The sequence below is a fragment of the Mustelus asterias genome, chromosome 28 (genome assembly GCF_964213995.1).
Source record: "Mustelus asterias chromosome 28, sMusAst1.hap1.1, whole genome shotgun sequence".
Lineage (NCBI taxonomy): Eukaryota > Metazoa > Chordata > Chondrichthyes > Carcharhiniformes > Triakidae > Mustelus > Mustelus asterias.
The window spans coordinates 20,796,300-20,823,254 of NC_135828.1; the positions used below are offsets into that span (position 1 = coordinate 20,796,300).

Consider the following 26,955-nt stretch of genomic DNA (forward strand, 5'->3'; position numbering starts at 1 on the left):
CCATCCTCTGAGTTAAGAGCACCAGTGCAGAGATTTCAATGATGGAACATTGTCCATTTTATAGTTTATCAAAGCAAAGCTTAAAAATCCAACGCAGATATTTAAGATGTTAAATATAATGGAATTTGCCCTTTAGCAGAACTATTGTGTCCTGGCTGAAACTCGAATGTTACTCACCAGTGCCCCCTCCAGGCAAGTGGCATAATGATAGCCCCGACCCATTATCAGTACAGATTTCTGCTGATACAGCTCACTCGCTAATCTCTGGATCTCCTCATCTGAACTCAGAACTTCCTTTATTTGGTCTGGAGAAACAACACGAGGAAAAGCCAAAATCAGCATCATCAGGTTTTTAAATACACTCTCTGAAAGATGGAGGGGTGGTTCTCTGTAACTTGAGGCGTGGCAACAAGCCGGTGTCCTGCAAACGTCTGCTTTAATTAACTTTCAATTTATCGTGGCGTACCACTCCGGATACAATGCCACAGAGCACATTACTATTTGGGTTTGTACAGCCCCTTAACGTAATAAAACGTCCCTGGCTGCATCACGGGAATGAAAGCAAACAAAAATTGACACCAAGCCAAAGAAGTTTCCAGCACAGGTGTCCGGGATGCGCCAGCGAAGTGTCGGCGGATAATCCAGAGATCATTACCCAGGCATCTGAAGACACGGCTGCCAATAATGGAGCGATTAAAAAGTCAGAACTGCTGGAATGCAGAGTTCTCCGAGGGCTGAAGGGGGGGATACAGAGATAGGGAGGGGGTGTGAAGGTACGGCGGGCTTTGAATGCAAGGGTCAGAATCTTAAAGGAGCACTGGGAGACCCCGACCCAAATTACTGACAGAGGCAAGGTTTGTATGGCAAAAATCTACAAGCATACTTGACCAAGGTGGGATTCATCCGAACCAGAGCAGGAGGAGGCCATTCGGTCTCTCAGACCTGCTCTGCTGTTATAATGTTAACCAAGGCTGAGAGGGTCAGCTGACCCGGTAGATGATGTAACCAATGGCAAAGTGGCGTGGTGGTCAGCTGACCCGGTATAAATAGGAAGCAGATGGGGATTGTGGGAGGCATGTGTGGCCCAAGGCATGACTCAGATGGTGGTGTAATGGAGTTTCTTTATTCAACCGTTACTTAGTTCTTTAATTGCGTGCTACTGGAGTATCCTCACTGCCTGATAAACATCTGCCATTTATTAATAAGATCATGGCTGATCTGATAATAACCTCACATCTGCATCCTGCCTACTCCCAATAGTCTATCTCCCTCTTGCTTACCAAGAATCTATCCACCTCTGCTTTAAAATTACTCAAATAATCTGTTTGCACAGCCTTCTCAGGGAGAGAGTTCCAAAACCTCCCAACCCGCAGAGAAAAGAGTTTGCCTCATGTCCAATCTAAATGGGCGACGCCTTATTTTCATAGAACATAGAACAGTACAGCACAGTACAGTATAGGCCCTTCGGCCCTCGATGTTGTGCCGAACCTTTTCCGAAACCAAGATCAAGCTATCCCACTCCCTATCATCCTGGTGTGCTCCATGTACCTATCCAATAACCGCTTGAAAGTTCCTAAAGTGTCTGACTCCACTATCACAGCAGGCAGTCCATTCCACACCCCAACCACTCTCTGAGTAAAGAACCTACCTCGTACATCCCTCCTATATCTTCCACCACGAACCTTATAGTTATGCCCCCTAGTAACAGCTACATCCACCCGAGGAAATAGTCTCTGAACGTCCTCTCTATCTATCCCCCTCATCATCTTATAAACCTCTATTAAGTCGCCTCTCAACCTCCTGCGCTCCAAAGAGAAAAGCCCAAGCTCCCTCAACCTTTCCTCAAGACCTACCCAATGAATTGATAAAACCTGTATAGTTTCCCACATTAAAACAGTGACCACATATCCAATGTATTTAATTGGCTGTTGTGATGATCGTACTGCAATTGATATGGATATATAATATATTGTTTCTTGTGTTTAAGAGGGATGTTTAAAAATTCAGCTTTACGCCACAGGCAGTTGGTGTGTCTGGCAAACATTTAGCTCAGAAGCTGGGAGAGCAGAATAATTACTCATTTTAGCCAAGTAGTGTTTACTTAGGAGAGAGCTAATGGATTTTTGTTTATAGATGAAGATTTCCCCTGTGCCTTTTGATCAGGTTGATTGACAGGGCCATGTGACAATGCGGTTAATGGGAGGAGCTATGGGAGATCTGTAGGAGGAAAAACAGCCTTTTAGTTCTGGCTGGGGGTTTGTTTGAAGACAGAGTTCTACAAGCTGCTATGAAACTTGTTTTCTCTCTCTGAAAGCTTCAGGATTATCTACATTCATTATAGCAAGCACATTTGTGGGTGCTAACGGTATTTAAAGTGGCATTGTAAGTCTGTAAGAGGAATATTGCTTATTTGGAACTGAAACAGTGGCAAGTTAGAAATTAAGCTGGTTTCCTTTCACTTTTAAATATTGTTCAACTGTTAATAGTTAAGCTGCTTCATTTGTTAGAGTTAAACTGCATTAGTAAATAAAGTTTACTATACACGATATACAATTTGTCAGTGGAATTGTTTCAGGAGAGAAACATCCTATCCTCATAGTTATGCCAAAATAGTTGGGTTCTAGTCTGGCTTCATAATATCCCTTGGGGTTCTGGTCCAGTAACCTAACACTGTAAAGCACTGTGCGATGCATCAGAACAAAGATATAGCTGCAAACTGCTTAAATCTTTTGTTTTTCTGACTGAACGTACGATTACGTTTTTACAACGTTGCTACAGAACACAGAAGCATGGCAACTTCAACCCCTCCCCGAGAAACCCAAGCTCGATTGAGTCAAGAGCCAGCAATGACCTTGCCCGCCCAGGTTACCTGGCAGAGCCTGGAGCCCCTGAATGATCTCCCTGCGTCTTTTCTGCATGGAAATTCGGTCCTCGGACATCATGAGGGCAAACATCACCAGAGCCACAAACTGGCTTGTGTAAACCTGGAGGGGGAAAAACAAACCAAAAGTTCATTACCATAAAGTCACTCATTCTGTTTCGAGAAGCAGGACCGACTAAAAGCTGAATCGATGTATAGGCCAATGCCAGAACTTATCAGGAATAATACTTACCAACCTGCTGTCATATCCAGCAGTAAAATACATCATGTTCATGACCACGATAAACACTCCATCTGGTTAAAGCATTTGTCACATAAAACGTCAACAGATTTTTGTCCCTACTTTTCTTTCCCACAATAAAGGAACACAATTAAAATCTAACTTGAACATTTCTGGTGGAGGGGGAAGGGTGGTATAGTGGTTAGCACTGCTGCCTCACAGCACCATGGACCCGGGTTCAATCCCGGCCTCGGGTCACTGTCTGTGTGGAGTTTGCACATTCTCCCCGTGTCTTTGTGGGTTACCCCCCGGGTGCTCCAGTTTCCTCCCACAGTCCAACGATGTGCAGGTTAGGTGGATTGGCCATGCTAAATTGCCCCTTACTATCCAAAGATGTGCAGGTTAGGGGGATTGGCCATGCTAAATTGCCCTTACTATCCAAAGATGTGCAGGTTAGGTGGATTGGCCATGCTAAATTGCCCCTTACTATCCACAGATGTGCAGGTTAGGTGGATTGGCCATGCTAAATTGCCCCTTAGTGTCCAAAAATGGGCAGGTTAGGTGGATTGGCCATGGTAGATATGTGGGGTTACGGGGAGGTGCAGAATGGGTCGAGGCAAGATACTCTTTTGGAGACTCGGTGCAGACTCGATGGGCCAAATGGCCTCCTTCTGTGCCGTAGGGATTCTACAGCTCTACAAATGTGGCGAATTTGAAACTCGCTGCCAGTGCGATCGACGGAAAGGACAATGTACGGTGCTGGTCAAACGATTCTTGCTGCAGCTGTACTAACCGTGTAGCAATGTTCAGCTCTCCTTTACGTGTGAGCTGTGGGCAGGACAAGGCGTTTGGGTTGCATTGTGTTTATTTAAACAACTCCTACATCACATCCGCGATCAAGAATGGCAGGCTTTGGAAAAATGCAACCGCAGGCAGAGGAAATTCCAGGGCGGGCATTTCTCCGACTTATCCAGAATCCAGAGCAATTTCTCAGAACACAAAAGCAAAGTTGCAGCCAGTGCAGTCTGTGTACACAATGTACCTGGGCAACAATTCCCTTTAATCCAGCCTGCAGCGTGTGAACAATACATGCTTCATTTTACAACGTCCAAATCCACGGAAGGGCGCATTCTTTCCGGGAAAATCATCACTGCCATATTCCTGGCAAATTAGAACAAACAACATAGAAAGCCACAGCACAAACAGGCCCTTCGGCCCACAAGTTGCGCCGATCACATCCCCACCTCTAGGCCTATCTATAGCCCTCAATCCCATTAAATCCCATGTACTCATCCAGAAGTCTCTTAAAAGACCCCAACGAGTTTGCCTCCACCACCACCGACGTCAGCCGATTCCACTCACCCACCACCCTCTGAGTGAAAAACTTACCCCTGACATCTCCTCTGTACCTACCCCCCAGCACCTTAAACCCGTGTCCTCTCGTAGCAACCATTTCAGCCCTTGGAAATAGCCTCTGAGAGTCTACCCTATCCAGACCTCTCAACATCTTGTAAACCTCTATCAGGTCACCTCTCATCCTTCGTCTCTCCAGGGAGAAGAGACCAAGCTCCCTCAACCTATCCTCATAAGGCATGCCCCCCAATCCAGGCAACATCCTTGTAAATCTCCTCTGCACCCTTTCAATGGCTTCAACATCTTTCCTGTAATGAGGTGACCAGAACTGCGCGCAGTACTCCAAATGGGGTCTAACCAGGGTCCTATAAAGCTGCAGCATTATCTCCCGACTCCTAAACTCAATCCCTCGATTAATGAAGGCCAGTACGCCGTACGCCTTCTTGACCGCATCCTCCACCTGCGAGGCCGATTTAAGAGTCCTATGGACCCGGACCCCAAGGTCCTTCTGATCCTCTACACTGCTAAGAATGGTACCCTTCATATTATACTGCAGCTTCATCCCATTGGATCTGCCAAAATGGATCACCACACACTTATCCGGGTTGAAGTCCATCTGCCACTTCTCCGCCCAGTCTTGCATTCTATCTATGTCTCGCTGCAACTTCTGACATCCCTCCAAACTATCCACAACACCACCTACCTTGGTGTCGTCAGCAAACTTACCAACCCATCCCTCCACTTCCTCATCCAGGTCATTTATGAAAATGACAAACAGCAAGGGTCCCAGAACAGATCCCTGGGGCACTCCACTGGTCACTGACCTCCATGCAGAGAAAGACCCCTAATTCCTAATTCCATCGAGTTACTTAAGTTTAAAGTGTATTTGTTAGCGTCGCAAGGTGGCTTACATTAACGCCGCAATGAAGTTACTGTGAAAATCCCCTACACTCTGGCACCTGTTCGGGTACATTGAGGGAGAATTTAGCATGGCCAATGCACCTAACCAGCACGTCTTTTGGACTGTGGGAGGAAACCGAAGCACCCGGAGGAAACCCACGCAGACATGAGGAGAATGTGCAGACTCTGCCCCAAACCGGGAATCAAACCCATGTCCCTGGCGCTGAGGCAACAGTGCTAACCACTATGACACCCTAGTCGGGGGTGGGCTAGACACACGGCTCAAAGGGAGTAACTGGGCAGGAGTTACAGAATAATACTGTAACTGGGTGGCACGGTGGCACAGTGGCTAGCACTGCTGCCTCTCAGCGCCAGGGACCCGGGTTCGATTCCGGCCTCAGGTCACTATCCTTGTGGAGTTTGCACGTTCTCCCCAGTGTCTGCGTGGGTTTCCTCCGGGTGCTTCGGTTTCCTCCCACAGTCCAAAGATGTGCGGGTTAGGTTGATTGGCCATGGTGTCAGGGGGGGGGGGGGGGAGATCAGCAGGGTAAATATGTGGCGTTACAGGAATAGAGCCCGAGTGGGATTGTTGTTGGTGCAGTGTTGATGGGCTGAATGGCCTCCTTCTGCACTGCAGGGATTCTATGATTTCTATGGTGTCCTTTATGAGTTTGTGCGCCCCCCCCCCCTCCCCCCATGTTACTTTTCCCAGGGTTTGCTAACCATCTGAGCTCTCTGTGTTTTGGAAAAGGAAGCCATTGACCCCAGAACTCGGGCGATGTGTGGAGAAGGGCAGGACAGAGACACAAAGCTGTAAACATGCTGCAGGCTCCCATAAATGGTCCGCTAACTACAAACAGATGTGCAATCAGATCCCTCGCAGGAATAGATTCACCAATCAGCGTCCAGCCCACGTTAATCACAGGAAGCCAACAGTTACTGAGCAGAGTCTTTACTCTGTAATCGTCCTGTAAGCAGCCAGTAACCCTTCACAATGATGAACCCAAACTGACTGACGTTACTTTTCTTTCTGAAGCAGTTCTCCTTGCATTTTGCTTCACACTTATTAACAAACTGAGCAAAAAGCCAAGCTTTTTTTTTTATTATTTACGGGATAGGATTTTAAAAAAAACATTTACACTGGAACATGATCACAAGAGGAATGTCGCAACCACATAAGATAACTGCCCAGAAACTGATCCTGCAGAAACCCGACTCCTTTCCTTCTTAGTCAGGAGGATGCTGTGGGTTCATCCCTCCAGACCTTAGCACGTAATCCACGTGGGGCAGTGTACTATTTCCCTCCGGACTGTCGGAGGCGCTGCCGTTCGGATGAGCGGTCAGCCTGCTTGGTCGAACATGACCGTGGAACCCTGGCCAACATTCCTCCCTTGACTGCCACCATCAAAAATCAGACTGGACGAATCTTGTTTGTATACTGCTGAAAAGAAAGAGAGACGTGCTGTCAAAGCTTTTGGTCTTGCACCTAACAGGACAGGTTCACGAGAATACCAAATCTCAAAGGGAACAATTTTGCTGTTCACTTTGAGATTCTTGCCAATCAGTCCTGTTGAGTGCAAGATGAAAAACTTCAACAGCATGTGTCTTCAGCAGAACAAGTTCGGTACTACCAGGAAACAAACTTACTTGTGTAAAATGACTGCCCTCCTTTACAAATATATAATTCTGACTACATTTTTTAATGTAGTTAATTGGTTGGGGAGCATTTTCCAATCTTCTGCGACTGAAAAACTCTGATACCTAAAAACGCAACGATTTTCTTTACAGGGGCCCTGTTGGCTTTTGTCACGGTTCAGATTTCAGCAGGAGAATTTCTGCGTGATGTTCTCCGCTTAAGGAATTAGTTCTAGTCTCTGTACTCTTGACGAGCCATGCCTGCTTCTCATCTGCAACAAGTCCCACACCCCCGTGTCCCCGATGCGAGGGCCTTTACTAGGCTCTGCTAAATCAGAACATGTGCACGGTGACTCAGCAATTGCGGAACCGGGCTGGCCACAGTCCTGGCAGCAAGTTGGGAAACCCAGGAAAAGGGGAATATTTAATTCCAGAGGAGTGGAGAGCACATTGTGACCAGAGTTTATATTGGTCGAATCGGATCGGTTAGTCAGGAGACCCTCTTAAAGTCCAACAGTTACTGAGGAGGTTACTCTGGAATCGTTAATCTTACGGCATTCACAATAATCCATCCAACTCATCGCATCTGCACCAGTTCCTGAATGGGATACCTGTGTGGTTTCATTTCACAGGTACATAGCTCTTAGGAGTTGAAGTAGGCCATTCAGCCCTTTGACCCTGCTCTGCCATTCAATAAGATCATGGCTAATTTTGTTATGGTCTCAACTCCACTCTCCCATCTGCCGCCCCCCCCCCGACTCCCTTGTCAATCAAAATCTGGATAACTCTACCTTAAATATATTCAGTCTCTCCACTGTTGTCTGCGGTAGAGAAATTCCACAAACTAACAACCCTCCCCCTCCCCCACCCCAGAGAAAAAAAATTCTCCTCCTCTGCCACAGTGGTTAGCACTGCCGCCGCACAGCGCCAGGGACCCGGGTTCAATTCTGGCCTCGGGTCACTGTCTGTGTGGAGTTTGCATGTTCTCCCCGTGTTTGCGTGGGTTTCCTCCGGGTGCTCCGGTTTCCTCCCACAGTCGTGTCGGTTAGATGGATTGGCCGTGCTAAATTGCCCCTTAGTGTCAGGGGGATTAGCAGGGTAAATATGTGGGGTTATGGGAATAGGGTCTGGTGGGATTGTGGTCAGTACGGACTCGATGGGCCAAATAGAATCCTGCAGTGCAGAAGGAGGCCATTCAGCCCATCGAGTCTCCACCGACCACAATCCCACCCAGGCCCTATCCCCATAACCCCATTAAATTTACCCTAGCTAATCCCCTGACACTAAGGGGCAATTTAGCATGGCCAGTCCACCTAACCCGCACATCTTTGGAGTGTGGGAGGAAACCGGAGCACCCGGAGGAAACCCACGCAGACACGGGGAGAATGCGCAAACTCCGCACAGACAGTGACCCAAGCCGGGAATCGAATCCAGGTCCCTGGCGCTGTGGGCTAACCACTGTGCCACCCTAAAAAATTATTTACAGGGGCCTGTTAGCTTTTGTCATGGTTCAGATTTCAGCAGGGGAATTTCTGCGTGATGTTCTCCGCTTAAGGAATTAGTTCTAGTCTCTGTACTCTCGAGGAGCCTCCTTCTGCACTGGAGGGGTTCTATGATCTCTTTCAAAACGTAGACCCCTGAAAAAGAGTCATGCAGACCCAAAACCTTAATCCTGTTTCTCAGGAGATGCTGCCAGACGTATTGAGTTTATCCAGCATTTTCTGCCCTCATTCTTAAACCACGTTCCCTAATTCCAGTCTCTCCCACAAGAGGAAACATCCTCTCAGGATCAACCCTATCAAGTCCCCTCAGGATCTTGTATGTTCCAATAGAATCGCCTCTCATTCTTCAAACCCCAATGGGCGTACGCCCCAACCTGTACAACTTCTCTTCCCCTTTCTCCCCCATGACTCTTCCACATCAGATGATATACATTGAATATTGAAACACTCACCCACATTAATTGGAATGTAGTCTTCTCCAATGTGCAGGGTGAACAGGAATGGGACTAAGTGGAGAATCCTTACTGCCTCATCGCTCCCAAACTGGCTCACAACGTCATTTTCTCAAGTCACCCCTTAGTCAGTTCATGCTCATCAACTGAAGAAGCAGGGAGGAGTTGAAAAAGCAAGGCAAAATATTGGTGCGTGCAAAGAGTGTACAGTGGCATTTGTACGTGCACAGATGGCGTGCACCACCAGAGGTACGCGCACAGACGCTATGCACCGTCAGTGGTACGCGCACAGACACCGTCAGTGGTACGCGCACAGACACTATGCACCGTCAGTGGTACGCGCACAAACATTGTGGTCACATTATGTGTCATAATCACTAAGGGAATCGAGGGTTCTGGGGATAAGGTGGGAAAGTGGAGTTGAGGATTATCACATCAGATCAGTCACGATCTCATTGAATGGCGAGACAGACTCGATGGGCCGAATGGCCTACTTCTGGTCACACCATCAGAACTTATTGCACATACCAATCTTTCCTGACAGACACAGTGGCTGGAATTCTTCGTTCTCACTGGCAGCGAGGCGTATGACACCGGAGAATTTGGCGCTCAGCCAAACCTTCATTCACAGCAGCGGAACTGGAGAACCCTGGCCATGGGCGAGATTGGAGAATTCCAGCCAGCGTGTTGAAGATGTGTGCTGAACACCGGGAGAACCTTTCTGCAGCTGATCGATGAATGTCAACCCTATAACTCAATCAAGATAGACAGGCCCAATAAACCAAACCTGAAACGTCTCCACGCGCAACAAGGCGCCAACTAATCACAGTCTCCAACAGACCCGACATCGTGAAGAGATCTCTGTTCGATGTCAGTCAAGATATTCCCCAGGAAAAAAAGCACAATAGTAATGGGTGAGACAGAACTGGGATCAGTAATCAATCAATAATAACAGGCGCTATACTGGGGGATTAATCTTCCATCAACTTGACTATGTACAATTCCCTAGGACACATGGAGAACATTATTTGACTTAGACACAATGTAGCCCAATCCATCACGCAAACCAGCCTCCCATCCACTGACCCTGTCTACACTTCCCGCTGCCTTGGAAAAACAGCCAGCATAATCAAGGACCCCACGCATCCCGGACATTCTCTCTTCCACCTTCTTCCGTCAGGAAAAAGATCCAGAAGTCTGAGGACACGTACCAACCGGCTCAAGAACAGCTTCTTCCCTGCTGCCATCAGATTCTTATAGAACATAGAAAAAATACAGCACAAACAGGCCCTTCGGCCCACAAGTTGCGCTAGTCGTGTCCCTACCTACCTAGGCTTATATATAGGTGTACCTATAACCCTCAATCCTATTAAGTTCCATGTACTCATCCAGAAGTCTCTTAAAAGACGCTATCGAGTTTGCCTCCACCACCACTGACGGCAGCCGATTCCACTCACCCACCATCCTTGGAGTGAAAAACTTACCCCTGACATCTCCTCTGTACCTACTCCCCAGCACCTTAAACCTGTGTCCTCTTGTAGTTTGAATGGACTTACCTCGCATTAAGTTGATCTTTCTCTACACCCTAGCTATGACTAACACTATATTCGGCACCCTCTCCTTTCCTTCTCTATGAATGGTATGCTTTGTCTGTATAGCACGCAAGAAACAATACCTTTCATTGTATGCTAATACATGTGACAATAATAAATCAAATCAAATTAAAATCAAATCACATTCCTCTACCCTACAGACCCCCACTTCCTAAACACAAAACAGATCAGTTAGATTCCGAAGTTAGGGAGCAGGTTGTGGCTGCTGGGTTAGCTACCACAGATAAAAAGTGATGATGGAGAAAGAGGATCTTGTTCTTCAGTTTTCCAACAGATAGCGGTTTGTTCACACAAATGCAACTAGGTTTATAAAATTGGCAATAAAGGTATAGGGAGCAATTAGTGTAGATTCACCAGGATGCTGCCGGGGGTGGAAAGATTGAACTTGGAGAAGAATTTTGAGATACTAGAACTATAAGTTAACTTCATTTTTTTTTTATTAGTCACAATTAGGCTGACATTAACACTGCAATGAGGTTACTGTGAAAATCCCCCAGTCGCCACACTCCGGCGCCTGTTCGGGTACACTGAGGGAGAATTTAGCACGGCCAATGCGCCCTAACCAGCACGTCTTTCGGACTGTGGGAGGAAACCGGAGCACCCGGAGGAAACCCACGCAGACCCGGGGGGGAAACGTGCAAACTCCACACAGACAGTGACCCAAGCCGAGAATCGAACCCAGGTCCCTGGCGCTGTGAGGCAGCAGTGCTAACCCACTGTACGGAACTATTTCCGATGGCTGGGAGGAGAGTTAACAGTGATTTTAAAAATCAGTGAGGCGCGATAGCAAATTGGGACAGAGATATTTTCTCAAAAGGGTTAAGTGCTCTCGTTCAAGATCCGAACAAGACGGGATCCGAAGGAAGACGCCAATATTTCTTCATTCTCGTTCTCTGGGCCAGAGGAGAACCCACGTGACAACACAGAGCTTCTTGGTTACAAATTGCCACATTTCATTGGCCAGCTCGCGGCCGTTCGACGCCATACCTTTGTACTCGCCACGCCGATTTCTGGTCCGGCATTGATGTGGACGCCACAGTCCGTCTCTCGGGAGATTGAACTGCCCACTGTGTTGGTGATGCCAACGGTCAGGGCCCGCCTCCCTTTGCAGTATCGCAAGGCCATTAACGTGTCCGCAGTTTCACCTAGGGAAGAACAAAGAGGAAGTTACCCAGATGTTGGGCGGAGAGATCAGGTTTCCCCCACCGTGAAACCCCATCTGCTTCGGGGGTGCGGTTCGTGAAGAGACTTCGCAATACGCCTGGCAGCTGCTCAAGACTCCCCCAACACAAAAATTCAAAAGAGATTTCTAATTTGTATTGAATTATCTTACAGGAGATACTTTCATTTGATCCTCAGGGGTCTTGAAAAAGGAACGGACTAACTTATAAACCTTTGGGCATCATCGTGGTTGGCACTGCTGCCTCACAGCGCCAGGGACCCGGGTTAAATTCCTGGCTTGGGTCACTGTCTGTGTGGAGTTTGCACGTTCTCCCCGTGTCTGCGTGGGTTTCATAGAAATCATAGAATCCCTACAGTGCAGAAGGAGGCCATTCGGCCCATCGAGTCTGCACCGACCACAATCCCACCCAGGCCCTACCCCCATATCCCTACATATTTACCCGCTAATCCCTCTAACCTACGCATTTCAGGACTCTAAGGGGCAATTTTTAGCATGGCCAATCAACCTAACCTCCGGGTGCTCTGGTTTCCTCCCAAAGATGTGCAGGTTAAGCGGATTAGTCATGCTAAATTGCCCCTTAGCGTCCAAAAGATGTGTAGGTTGGATGGATTGGCCATGGTAAATGTGCAGGGATATGGGGATAGGGTGGGGGAGAGGACCTGGGTAAGGTATTCTGTCAGAGATTCTGTGCAGACTCGATGGGCCGAATGGTCTCTTCTGCACTGTGGGGATTCTATGATTCTAAATGATTGTTGTATTGAAAATCTAACACTCTTATTCACACAAAGAAGCTTACATTGATGACGATAATCACAAGGTCACTGAAGACATTAAACAGCCCCTGTTTGGACCGGTGTCGGGTTAGTCATTAGTCACGGGCTTTAGCCCACTGCTGATGGTTATCCAGGTTAGGCTCAGATGTCGTGTTACACATTTGCGTTCTGGCCAGTAAAATTTAACACACGCTGTACGGGGGAGCTTTGCTTTACGTAGAAGACAGATGTTGGGAGTCAGTTACAAGGCTTTAATACACCCAGGGGTTTTAAAGGATGTCAAAATGCACAGAAGCAGCTGGAAAGTTTCACAGCGTTCCAGACCCACGATCCAGCGGCAGGGTGAGAAAGGGGATTCGGCCCGAGCAACGACAACTTGCATTTATATAGCACCTGCGAGGTCACAAGATGCCCCAAGGCGTGCGAACGTACAGTACTTCAGAAACTTTGACACGATGTCACACCGAAAGCTCAGTCAGAGAGGCAGTGTTTAAGGAATATCTTACAGAGGAGAGGTGGAGTGCTTAGAGCTCCCAGAGCTGGGGACAAACACAGCCAAAGCTGCGATAGCCAATGATGGGAACAGAAAACTCAGGATGTGCAGGAAGCCAGAACTGGAGGGACGCAGATTTCCCAAAGCATGTTACAGCTGAAAGAAGTGAGATACAAAGATAGGGGGAGGTGAAAGCATGGAGGCGTTACTGAACTGGCTGCCAATGCACATTATTGAGCACACAGGTACGCCTGTCCCACCTCCTTTGCCCTGCCCCGCCTCCCTCACCCTGCTCCCCTCGCCCTCCCCTGCTCCACATGCGCTGGCGTGCGATACCTATCAACAGGTCAGGCTTAGGCCAATCCGAAGTCAAACCAGCAGCAAGTCTCGACATGAACTGTGCCCGGAAACATGGCCACTCCGGCTCAACCAGCGTATTGAATAAAGTAAAGTTTATTTATTAGTCACAAGTAAGGCTCACTTTAATATTGTAACAAAGTTACTGTGAAATTCCCCCAAATTTATTGGCAAACAGCGATGGCTGATTCACCCGAGTGAACTCTGAACAGAATTGAATGTATCGAACTAGCGGGTCCAAATGAAATGAAAAACACATTTAGAATGCACTTTTCATAAACACTGGACATCCAAAAGAACTTCCCAGCCAATGAGGAACTTGCTGAAGTGTGGGAACTGTTGTGAAGATGGGAATGTACCGACCAAGTTACGCTTAACAAAACCCTGCTAACTTTATCCTTCATAATCTAAATCCCTTCTCTGCAGAAACCCTTTGTGTGCGAGTGCGAAGATAGTTATACTTTGGAGTTTAACTCTTCAACTAGTCCTTGCAGAGAGACTTTTTGGTTTTATAACAAATCAATCATTCTGAAAGAACAAAGAACAGTACAGCACAGGAACAGGCCCTTCGGCCCTCCAAGCCTCTGCCGATCATGATGCCTTAACCAAAAACCTTCTGCTCTTACTCAGTCCGTATCCCTCTATTCCCTCCCTATTCATGGACCCATCCAGATGCCTCTTAAATGTTGCTAATGTGCCTGCTTCCACCACCTCCTCTGGCAGCGCGTTCCAGGCACCCACCACTCTCTGTGTGAAAAACGTCCCCCGCACATCTTCCTTAAACTTTCCCCCTCTCACCTTGAACCTGCGCCCCCCTGTAATTGACACTTCCACCCTGGGGAAAAACTCTCTGACTATCCACCCCGTCTATGCCTCTCATAATTTTGTAGACCCCTATCGGGTCTCCCCCCAGCGAAAACAATCCTAGTTTATTCAACCTCTCCTCACAGCCAACACTCTCAAGACCAGGCAACATCCTCGTGAACCTTCTTTGCACTCTCTCCAAAGCTTCCACATTCTTTTGTTAGTGCGGCGTCCAGAACTGCACGCAATACTCCAAATGAGGCCTAACCCTATAGCTGCAACATGATTTTCTAACTCTTGTACCCAATGCCCCGGCTGATGAAGGCAAGCATGCCACATGCCTTCTTAATCACCTTGGCCACCTGTGTTGCCACTTTTAGGGAACTGTGGACCTGCACACCCAGGTCCCTCTGGTTAAAGTCTCTTTAATTCTGGGTCTAATAGGAGTGAATGTAAATAATTGGTCCTTTTAGTGAGTGAATCAAACCTTTAGACTAATGGTAGAACCAGGAGGGCGGTGGGGATAAAGTGCACAGTCCTTCCATCCTTCTTGTAACAAAATAAGTTTAAAGTTTATTTATTAGTCACAAGTAAGGCTTACATTAACACTGCAATGAAGTTACTGTGAAATTCCCCTAGTCGCCACACTCCGGCGCCTGTTTGGGTCAATGCACCCGGAGGAAACCCACGCAGACATGGGGAGAATGTGCAAACTCCACACAGTGACCCAAGCTGCAAATTGAATCCAGGTCCCTGGCACTGTGAGGCAGCAGTGCTAACCACTGTGCCACCCCCAAATAAGATGCAAATATCGCAAACAAAACCAGCTATCTGCTCGGGACACAAAACAAGGAGCTCTTTTAATTAATTCCTAACGCTCATCCGCTTTTGTTTCGAATAGTGAAGGCAGCCAGAAAAGTTTTGGACTACCGACTATCCTCTTGAGGCTTACAATGGCTGCAAATGGAGGCGTTGACTTGGCAGACTGTCAGTTAACCTTGTTAACAGTTGGATTAAGTTACTGCAGCCCAAAGACGCGATGAAATAAACCGGAATCTCTGCCCCTGTGCTGCAGCGGTGACCTTTATTGGTCGAGAAACGCTCTCAGTGTTTGCTATTAGCACAGCAGCCTCTTCCCGTACACTGCTCATCGCAAGCAGTTTGTTACCCGCATCCTAATCAGGTTTACGGAAACCTTTCCCCCAACTCACAGGCGGCACAGTGGTTAGCACTGCTGCCTCTCAGCGCCAGAGAACCGGGTTCGATTCCCGGCTTGGGTTACTGTCTGTGTGGAGTTTCTCCCCGTGAGTTTTCTCCGGGTGCTCTGGTTTCCTCCCACACTCCAAAGATGTGCGGGCTAGGTGGATTGACCAGGATAAGTTGCTCCTTAGTGTCAGGGGGACAAGCAGGGTAAATGCATGAGGTTGCGGGGATAGGGCCTGGGTGGGATTGTGGTTGGTGCAGACTCGATGGGCTGAATGGCCTCCTTCTGCACTGTAGGGATTCTGCGGAAGTCACATACCCATCAGTACACACAGGCTGCACTAGACACGCAGTGCGATTTATTTGCAAATCAGTCTTTTATTTATACAAAGAATACAGCACAGGAACAGGCCCTTCGGCCTACCAAGCCTGCGCTAACACCTAATCCTTATTTAAACCCACTACTTCATAGAAATCATAGAAACCCTACAGCACAGAAAGAGGCCATTCGGCCCATCGAGTCTGCACTGACCACAATCCCACCCAGGCCCTACCCCCATATCCCTACATATTTTAACCATTAATCCCTCTAACCTACGCATCTCAGGACACTAAGGGCAAATTTAGCATGGCCAAACAACCTAACCCGCACATCTTTGGACTGTGGGAGGAAACCAGAGCATCCGGAGGAAACCCACGCAGACACGAGGAGAATGTGCAAACTCCACACAGTGACCCAAGCCGGGAATCGAACCCAGGTCCCTGGAGCTGTGAAGCAGCAATGCTAACCACTGTGCTACCGTGCCGCTTATCGCCAATACGTGGTGTTCTATTCCTCTGTTCGCCTCCCGTTCGTGTTTCTATCCAGATATGCCTTGAATGTTACTAACGTGCCTGCTTCCAGCATTCAGGGGAATGGACAATTCTTTCAGAGGGGTGAAAGGAATCAGGTGGAAAGGCAGTTGCGAGAGAGATACCGACAGTTTACCAAGAGATATTGACAGGTTAAGTAAGTGAGCAAAAAGTTGGCAAGTGGAATATAATGTGGAGAAATGTAAAGTTGTTCTCCCTTCCAAAATGAACAAAAGAACAGAGCATTATTTAAAGGGAGAAAAACTGCAGAAAGCTGCAACACAAAGGGGACTAGGGGTCTTGTGCAGGAAACACAGAAAGCTAGCACACGGGGCAGCAGGTAATGAGGAAGGCTGGTGGAATGTTGGCCCTTGTTTCGAGGGGATTGGAGTATATAAGAGTCGGGAAGTCTTGCTGCAACTGTACAAGATACTGGTGAGAACACATTGGAACACTGAGAGCTGTTTCTGTCCCCTTATTTAAGGAAAGCTATAATTAATACAGAATATAGAGAGGTCCAGATAGAGTGGATGTGGGAGAGACTAGAACTCGAGAGCACAACCTCAGAGTGAAGGGACGCTCCTTTAAAACTGAGATGAGGAGGAATTTCTTCAGTCAGGGTGGTGAATCTGTGGAATTCATTGCCGCAGAGGGCTGTGGAGGCCAGGTCATTGAGTGTCTTTAAGACAGAGATAGATAGGTTCTTGATCAATAAGGGGATCAAGGGTTACGGGGAGAAGGCTGGAGAATGAGGATGAGAATCGTATCAGCCATGATTGAATGAGCAGACTCGATGGGCCGAATGGCCTAATTCTGCTCCGATATCTTATGGTCTTGTATTATTTTATTGGATGCAGTTCAGGGAAGGTTCATTAGGATGGTGGAATTGTCTCGTGAGGAAAGATTAGGCGGGTTGGGACTCTACACATTGAAACATATCGGATTCTTAAGGGGCTTCAGAGGGTAAATGCTGGGAGGATGTTTCCCCTCATGGGAGAGTCTAGGACCAGAGGGCAGAGTCTCAGAATAAAGGGGCACCAATTTAAGATCGAGATGAGGAATTTCTTCTCTCAGAGGGTTGAGTGTCTTTGGAATGCGTTGCCCCCACAACGCTCTGCGGCAGAGACCTTGTGTATATTTAAGGGAGAGATAAGATAGATTTCAGATGCCCAAATCCCAGAGAAAGGAAACAATTCCGGGTTAGTCCAACGCATTTTCACAAAGGTGGATTTAACCAAGATGAAAAGGATTCAACGTCCAGAAATCTGCCCGACGAACGCTGCGCGGTACCTGACTGGCTGAGGAAAAAGCACACGTCATCCCGGAAGACGGGCGTATTGCGATCCAGGAAGTCGCTGGAAAGTTCCACCGTGACTGGCAGCTCCGTCAGCTCCTCCAGGATTTGCCGGGTCTGAAGGGGGGGGGGGGGAAAACCAGGTTAGAAATTAGGTCGAATCTGTCGGATCTCGCGTAGCACGCACATCTTGAGTTTTTGAATCTCAGAAAGTGCCCCCCCCCCCCGGCAATCCCCCACGTTCTGGGGCTTCGGAAAATTGGAGGAGTGACCATTCAGCCCCTCGAGCCTGCCCCGCCATTTAACCAACTCATAGCCAATCGTCTACCTACACTCCATTTTACCTGCACTATGCTAGACATTGGTGAGGCCGCACCTGGAGTATTGTGCACAGTTTTGGTCCCCTTATTTGAGGAAAAATGCAGTGGCATTGGAGACAGTTCAGAGGAGGTTCACTAGATTGATTCCAGAGATGAGGGGTTTGTCGTATGAAGAGAGATTGAACAGTTTAGGCCGATACACTCTGGAATTTAGAAGAATGAGGGGAGATCAAATTGAGGTATACAAGATGGTAAAAGGTATGGATAAAGTAGACGTGGAGCGGATGCTTCCTCTTGTGGGACATTCTAGGACGAGAGGTCACAGTCTTCGGATAAGGGGCAGCAAATTTAAAACAGGCTCGAGGAGAAACTACTTCTCCCAAAGGGTTGTGAATCTGTGGAATTCGATGCCCCAAAGTGCGGTGGATGCTGGGACAGTGAGTAAATTTAAGGAGGAGTTAGACAGATTTTTAATGGGTTGAAGGGTTATGGGGAGAAGGCAGGAAAATGAGGATGAGGAGCATATCAGCCATGATCGAATGGTGGAGTGGACTTGATGGGCCGAATGGCCTAATTCTGCTCCTATATCTTATGAACTTGTGCACTATCCCCACGTCCCTTGATATCAGAGGCACCAGGTTTCAGACGAGATGTCAAATTGAGGTCCAGTCTGCCCTGCCAGGTGAGATCCCACGACACTATCGCCAAGATGGAGGAGATCTGCATCCCTGATGACCAGGTCAATTATTCAATCCCTTAATCAGCATCACATCCAAGCCAGATTACCTCATCACCATCGCATGACTGGTTATGGGGGGCGGGGGGGGGCTTGGTGTGTGCTGGCTGCCTCCTCAGCTCCATAGCAACAGCAGACTTTAACAGGGCAGGAGAACGCTAAGGTGCCTGCCTGCCAGACTGCTTCCTGCCATACATCGAGGAGAGTGAAGACTGGCTCGAAGGTGGCAGAGGGCATTGGGCAGAGATGACCCTCTCCGCAGCCTCTGCATCATTTCCCTGCCATGCTGCAGGCCCAGAATACAGGCACTGTTGCACCCACACCTCTTGCAGCCTTTGTGTGGACTCCTCCAATCTTCCCGTCAAATTCACTCTACAACAAGTCCACAAACACTACGCATGACTTTCGCAGGCTTCACAACAGCAGTTGGTACCTGAAAATAACCTCAGCTGCATTTGGGTGGATGCCAGGCCCTTTAAGGAGCGCCAACGCAGGGCCCCATCCTGCGGCTCAGCGCCTGCTGTTTTGCTGAGGGAGTTGGTCACTCGAATTGCCCGGCACTGGTTTGACATCCTGGCATCGGATCGGCTGGTCAGGTTGTATTCATGACAGGATGGCATTGATTTGCAGCCTCCCAGCACGCATGGAGGACGCTGGCGTGGGCGCCTTTCTCAAGAGGGCGTACCCCCCACCCCACCACCTCTCCTCCAGCAGCTGGCCGCAAGATCTGGGTCGCACACCTGGGAGATGAATTCTCGCCCTCCAATCTCCAACATCTTGCAGGTTTGACAATAGGTGATTGAACCAGGACGTTAACTCTGTTCCTCTCTCTCAGTGGAGTGTTTCCAGAATTTTACCGGCTGCGAATCCTCCCGGGATTGACTCTCTGCTGGTATTCCTGCAGGACACCGCGATTTTACATCCCTCTCCAAGATAGCTCGTGGAGAAAGGAGATCGGCTGAGGCAGAGAAGTGCGGGGGGGGGCGTTTCTGCAATAACATGCTTTTGATTTGATTTGTTATTGTCACATGTATTGTGATGCAGTGAAAAGTATTATTTCTCGCGTACTATACAGCCAAAGCATACCGTTCATAGAGTACATAGGGGAGAAGGAAAGGAGAGTGCAGAATGTAGTGTTACAGTTATAGCTAGGGTGTAGAGAAGGATCAACTTAGTGCGACGTAGGTCCATTCAAAAGTCTGACGGCAGCAGGGAAGAAGCTGCTCTTGAGTCGGTTGGTACGTGACCTCAGACTTTTGTATCTTCTTCCCGACAGAAGAAGGTGGAAGAGAGAATGTCCGGGGTGCGTGGGGTCCTTGATTATGTTGGCTGCTTTTCCGAGGTAGCGGGAAGTGTAGACAGAGTCAATGGATGGGAGGCTGGTTTGCGTGATGGACTGGGCTACATTCACGATCCTTTGTAGTTTCTTGCGGTCTTGGGCAGAGCAGGAGCCATACCAAGCTGTGATACAACCGGAAAGGATGCTTTCTATGGTGCATCTGTAAAAGCTAGTGAGAGTTGCAGCTGACATGCCAAATTTCCTTAATAAAAGGAAATTAATGCGGATGCTGGAATCTGAAACTAAAAGAGAAAATGCTGGAAAATCTCAGCAGGTCTGGCAGCATCTGTAAGGAGAGAAAAGAGCTGACGTTTCCAGTCCAGATTACCCTTTGTCAAAGCTGAGATTTTCCAGCATTTTCTCTTTTGATGCCAAATTTCCTTAGTCTTTTGAGAAAGTAGAGGCGTTGGTGGGCTTTCTTAACTATAGTGTCGGCATGGGGGGACCAGGACAGGTTGTTGGTGATCTGGACACCTAAAAACCTGAAGCTCTCGACATGCTGGTGAAAGACTGGATGTGAGTCTCTGAAGACAACAGATCTTTACTGAAACGCCCTGTCGTTCCAGACAAGTTAATCCCCCCGACACAAACACACTAAGTGATCTCACATGTTCCAGGAAAGCTTCCATGTACAGACAGGCCAGACTACAAGGAAACTGGCCAACATTAAGTGATGTTGCAGTGTGAATCCACAGGGGCGGAGAACAAACATCGTCAGGACACTGACGGGGCAAGTAGTACAGAAGCAGGGCAAACCTGCGGCAAACTATTAATTATTGCACCTCTGAGCGTTTTGGTGGCAGTGACTTGGTTTCAGAGGGTGGGTGGATTGCGTTGGTTGTGGGTGTGGGGGTGGGATGGGGGGGGATGGATGCAGGGCTCCACGTCAAGCTGATTTACATACCAATTCAATTTCTGGAGAGCTAATTGTCTCATAATTGAGCAGAATTAATGAGGCTTGCAAGGGGCTGTCAGCTCACAGTGCAGCCCCGGCGAATCCACCCCCCCCCCCCCCCTCCCCTTCACCCTGGCTCCTTTCAAAGCAGGAGACAATTTGTCGCGATTAGACAACGGGCTGTGAGGGGAGGCAGGCAGGCTCCAGCATCCAGAGCGGTAATAAATTACCCATTAACATGTCAGCAGGTCCCCGCGAGCATTTGCCAAGGCTGCTACAACCCTGAGCAAGGCTCAAAAATAAAACATTCTTCCCCCTCTACGGTGGCACAGTGGTTAGCACTGCTGTCTCACAGCGCCAGGGACCCAGGTTCGATTCCCGGCTTGGGTCACTGTGCGGAGTCTGCACGTTCTCCCCGTGTCTGCGTGGGTTTCCTCCGGGTGCTCCGGTCTCCTCCCACAGTCCGAAAGATGTGCTGGTTAGGTGGATTGACCATGCTAAATTCTCCCTCAGTGTATCCAAACAGGCGCCAGAGTGTGGCGACTAGGGGATTTTCACAGTAACTTCATTGCAGTGTTAATGTGAGTCCAAAGATATGCGGGTTGGGTGGATTGGCCATTCTAAATTGTCAGAGGGATTAGCTAGGGTAAATACGTGGGGTTATGGGGATAGGGCCTCGGTGGAATTGTGGTAGGTGCAGACTCGATGGGCCGAATGTGCTCCTTCTGCACTGTAGGGATTCTATGATTCTACTTAAACTGCAGCCAATCACTGTCTGCATGGTGGCACAGTGGTTAGCACAGCTGCCTCACAGCGCCAGGGAGCTGGGTTCGATTCCCGGCTCGGGTCACTGTCTGTGCGGAGTCTGCACGTTCTCCCCGTGTCTGCGTGGGTTTCCTCCGGGTGCTCCGGTTTTCTCCCACAGTCTGAAAGACGTGCTGGTTAGGTGCATTGACCCAAACAGGTGCCGGACTGTGGTGACTAGGGGAATTTCACAGTAACTTCATTGCAGTGTTAATGCAAGCTCTACTTGTGATTAATAAATAAACTTTTCGATATTGGAGATTGGCTGGGCAAAACGGAATGCAGGATCAGGAGTAGGCCATTCGGTCCCTCAAGCCCATTCCACAAAGGGTTGAGGGAAACACATATGGTGGTAAATTAAAGAGAGTTGGTTCTTGGGCAGAGGCGGAGATAATTGTGGGGGTTATTTGCCACTCGGGGCAAGTAATAGCAAGGGAATAGCCAAGAGAAAGGGTGCAGAGGAGATTCACCAGGATGTTGCCTGGGCTGGAGAGTGAGGGGCTGGTTAGGCTGGCATTGTTTTCCTTGGAGCAGAGAAGGTTGAGGGGGGACCGGATTGAGGTGTACAAAATTATGAGGGACAGAGATAGGGTGGATAGGAAGAATCTTTTCCCTTAGTACAGGGGTCATTAACCAGGGGGCATGGATTTAAGGTAAGAGGCAGGAGATTTAGAGGGGATTTGAGGAAAACCTTTTCTCCCAGAGGGTGGTGGGGATCTGGAACTCGCTGCCTGAAAGGGCGGTAAAGGCGGGAACCCTCACAACATTTAAGAAGCATTTAGATGAGCGCTTGAAATGCCCTAGCGTACAAGGCTACGAATTAAGTGCTGGAAAATGGGATTAGAATAGATAGGTGCTTGATGGCTGGCACAGACATGATGGGCCGAAGGGCCTCTTTCTGTTCGGTGTGGTTCTATGACTAGGAGAAGGAAGGAACTCCCAGATATTTGTGACGCCAATTTGGTCTCTCTCTATTGGGAGCTCGAGGCCAGGAAGGCAGCCATGTTGGGGGCGGGGTGGGGGGGGGATGGGCAGGAAGCCCTCTAGACCAACCCTGCGGAGAGAGAGAGAGAGCGAAGTGGCAAGGGTCGTGAATGTCCGTAGTGTGACACCACACACGCAGCAGCAACGCCAAGAAACGTCTGTGAATCTCACCGGAGTGAAAGTCTCTGCACGTTGTCTCACCCGCCTCACCTTGCGGACACACAGCCCGCACACGATCCAATGCGTCACCCCCTTCCCTTCACCAACCAGCAGCCTCTATCCCTCAGGACTCACCCCTGGCAACCTGCACCAAGCCCAATCACACCTTCTGGTCATGCCAGCCACATGCACATCTCTCTGCCTCCACTCACTTCAATTATTCAGCTAGGGCTGGCACGATACCTACATACTGCCACCCAGTCACTGACATTCTGCCCCCCCCCACTCACCCTCTGGTCAGCCACAACTGGTGACAAAGGCAGTCGAGTGCTGGAGGACCAAAGATCCCTCCCCTCAAGCGCCCTCTAACCCCTAGTCCCAAGGATCATGGGCACCAGCACAACCGAGCCAGGGGTACCCACCGTTGCCAAGGCTACCTGGATGACAGTACACTGCTGCCCCCTTCGCCCTTAACTCCTCACCCTTGCCCCGAAATGGAAAGTGCCAATCCCTCCCCACACCCTGGTCTCCCATTGGGACTTCCTGATAGTCAAAAAAGAACCACCCCCGTCTGGTTGGGAGGGCGGGAGAATGAGAGCTTGGAGGAACATGCACCATCCCTCTAACACTCAGGACAACAATGACTGTAACACTACATTCTGCACCCTCGCCTTCCCTTCTCCCCTATATACTCTATGAACAGTATGTTTTGTCTGTATAGTGTGCAGGAAACAATACTTTTCACTGTATCCCAATACATCTGACAATAATAAATCACATCCAGTCAGTCAATTGCGATATCAGATTTAGGGTCAGGATCTGGGTGATCCAACACTGACCACATTTGGACTCTCACCAACTTTTACAGATGCACCATAGAAAGCAGTCTTTCTGGTTGTATCACAGCTTGGTATGGCTCCTGCTCTGCCCAAGACTGCAAGATACTACAAAAGGTTGCGAATGTAGCCCAATCCATCACGCAAACCAGCCTCCCATCCATTGACACTGTCTACACTTCTCGCTGCCTCGGAAAAGCAACCAGCATAATCAAGGACCCCACGCACCCTGGACACACACTCTTTCACCTTCTTCCATCCAGGAAAAAGATACAAAAGTCTGAGGTCACGTACCAACCGACTCAAGAACAGCTTCTTCCCTGCTGCTGTCAGACTTTTGAATGGACCTACCTCGCATTAAGTTGATCTTTCTCTACACCCTAGCTATGACTGTAACACTACATCCTGCACTCTCTCCTTTCCTTCTCTATGAACGGTATGCTGTGTCTGCATAGCGCGCAAGAAACAATACTTTTCACTGTATCCCAATGCATGTGACAATAATAAATCAGTCAGGTCAGGGAGAATCTAGATCAGGTCGAGTGCAAACCCCTCGGACGAGGGGCAAGTTTCTTTCTCTCGGAAGTTGGCAGCTCTGTGGAACTTACTTCCCCAGAGGGCAGTGGAGGCGGGGTCACTGGATAATTTTTAAGACGGAGATAGGTAGATTCTCGAAAAATAAGGCAGTCAAAGAGTATTTGGGGACAGGCTGGAGAGTGGAGATGAAGCCTCGATCCAATCAGCCATGATACTATCAAATGGTAGAGCAGGCCTGAGGGGCCGAATGGCCTACCTCTCCTCCATTTAGGTACCCATGCTTGCATGGACTGGAGGAAAATACTGATGCACATATACAGAGACACATTGACAGGCCTGTGAGATATCCCCCCAGTCACTGACTGGGAGTCTGGCTCTGCTGTGACACTGGGCCTGGGAACCTCCTGGGCAACACTGTTGGATGGACCCACGTTGGAGAGTCTGCTGGTCATGCTCTGAGCGTGAAGACAGCAATGTAAACGTACCGCCAGTCCCGTATGATAACTTGTTCCACAAGCAATAATTAGTAAGCGCCTGCACCTTCGGATTTCCTTAATTGAATCCTTTAATCCACCAAGGATCACTAAGAGACAAGAGAGGCACATATTACCAAATTAAAACTCAACCAATCATACTGGCCAACGTTGTGTGGCGTCATGAGAAAGCAGTCAAGATATCCCCATGAAACCGTCTCTCTGAGAGGCACACATCAGCAACAATGATTAATCCAACCTCACCATCAAGGGAGATGGCGTCTTATTGGTAATTCCACCGGATTAATAATCCCCAGCCCAATGCTCTGGGGACAGGGGTTCAAATCCCATGGCAGCTGGGGTAGTTTAAATTCAATCAATCATTTGTGAGCACAAAACTATCATCGATTGTCGGAAAAACCCATCCGACTCACAACTGTCCCTTCAGGGAAGGAAATCTGCTGTCCTTACCCGGTCTGGCCTACATGTGACTCCTGGCCTACATGTGATGTGGTTGAAATGGCTGAACAACGCAGCCACGGTGGTTAGCACTGCTGCCTCAACGCCAGGGACCCAGGTTCGATTCCCGGCTTGGGTCACTGTCTGTGTGGAGTTTGCACGTTTTCCCTGTGTCTGCGTGGGTTTCCTCCGGGTGCTCCAGTTTTCTCCCACAGTCCAAAAGACATGCTGGCCAATGGTAGGTGCATTGACCTTGCTAAATTCTCCCTCAGTGTACCCGAACAGGCGCTGGAGTGTGGCGACTAGGGGATTTTCACAGTAACTTCATTGCAGTGTTAATGTGAGCCTACTTGTGACAATAACAAAAAAAGAAAATGATAAATAATCAAGAGTCGCTTGTCCTTTGGCTGCTTAAGAAAGTTACCACCCACATATACCACTAGGAGCCACAACTACAGCACTGACCTCAACTGGTGTCAAATCCAAATGATACTGTAACAAGGAATCCAGTCTGCTACACCTGGAGTCACACATTTCCCTCAGGGGAAATTGCGATGGGCCATAAACTATTCTGCACCCTCTCCTTTCCTTCTCCCCTATGTACTCTATGAACGGTATGCTTTGTCTCTATAGCGCGCAAGAAACAATACTTTTCACTGTTTCCCAATACATGTGACAATAAATAATCTAATCAAATCAGCCTTGAAAGTGTCCATCACATTCAGAAGGCAAATTTAGAAAACGCAAACTGCATTTTTAAAAAGAATCTCTCATGATTTCTACACTCGTTCCCAAATGATACATATTGTCGGCAGCGGTCAGAATCAGAGCTTACAGCGCGGAAGGAGACCATTCGGCCAGTCATGTCTATGCTGCCTCTCCGTGGAAGTAATTTAACCCCCTCCCCTCAATCCTTCTACCAGTTGGAACAGTTTCTCTCCATCTACTCTGCCCAGTCCCCTCACGATTTTGAACACATCAAATCCTCTTTTTTAAAGTTTATTTATTAGTGTCACAAGTAGGCTCACATCAACACCGCAACGAAAAAGAACAAAGAACAGTACAGCAGAGGAACAGGCCCTTCAGCCCACCAGGCGTGCGCCAACCATGTTGTCCGACCTAGACCAACAACCTGTATCCCTCTATATTCCTCCGATTGTTCATGTGCCTATCCAGATAAGTCTTAAATGTCGCTAACATATCTCCCTCAACCACCTCTCTTGGCCGTGCATTCCAGGCCCCCACCACCCTCTGTGTAAAAAACCTTCCCCCGCACACCTCGACTGAACCTTTCCCCCCCCTTACCTTGAACTTGGGCCTCCTTGTAATTGTCATTTCTGCCCTGGGAAAAAGCTTCCAACTGTTCACCTCATCTATACCCCTCGTAATTTTATAAACTTCTATCAGGCCCCTCAGCCTCCGCCTTTCCAGGAAGAACAATCCCAGTTTATTCAATCTCTCCTCGCAGCTAAGGAAACTGGGGCACCCAGAGGAAACCCACAAAGACACGGAGAGAACGGGCAAACTCCACACAGACAGTAACCCAAGCTGGGAATCGAATCTGGGTTCCTGGTGCTGTGAGGCAGCAGTGCTAACCACTGTGTCTCTACCTCCACTGAACCTTTCCTGCCTTTCCCTGAACTTGTGACCCCTTGTAGTTGTCATTTCTGCCCTGGGAAAAAGCTTCCAACGGTTCACCCTATCCATACCCCTCATAATTTTATAAACTTATATCAGGTCGCCCCCTCAGCCTCCGTCTTTCCAGGAAGAACAATCCCAGTTTGTTCACTCTCTCCTCGCAGCTAATACCCTCCAGACCAGGCGACATCCTGGTAAACTTTTTCTGCACTCCCTCCAAAGTCTCCATGTCCTTCTGGTAGTGCGGCGACCAGAATTGG

At 48.6% G+C, this 26,955-nt stretch overlaps 1 protein-coding gene across 2 annotated transcripts in view; it reads right to left on the reverse strand.

The window, feature by feature from the left end:
• Positions 1–26,955, reverse strand: part of LOC144480301 (glutamine--fructose-6-phosphate aminotransferase [isomerizing] 1-like) — an 82,500-nt gene that overhangs the window by 10,666 nt on the left and 44,879 nt on the right. For both annotated transcript variants that reach the window (XM_078199651.1, XM_078199650.1), the window contains exons 12-16: positions 24,611–24,708; positions 17,512–17,632; positions 11,544–11,701; positions 2,870–2,984; positions 178–305 (exon numbers count right to left, since the gene is read on the reverse strand). In XM_078199651.1, coding sequence (XP_078055777.1) covers positions 178–305; positions 2,870–2,984; positions 11,544–11,701; positions 17,512–17,632; positions 24,611–24,708 — 620 coding nt within the window. The remainder of the gene's footprint in view (positions 1–177; positions 306–2,869; positions 2,985–11,543; positions 11,702–17,511; positions 17,633–24,610; positions 24,709–26,955) is intronic.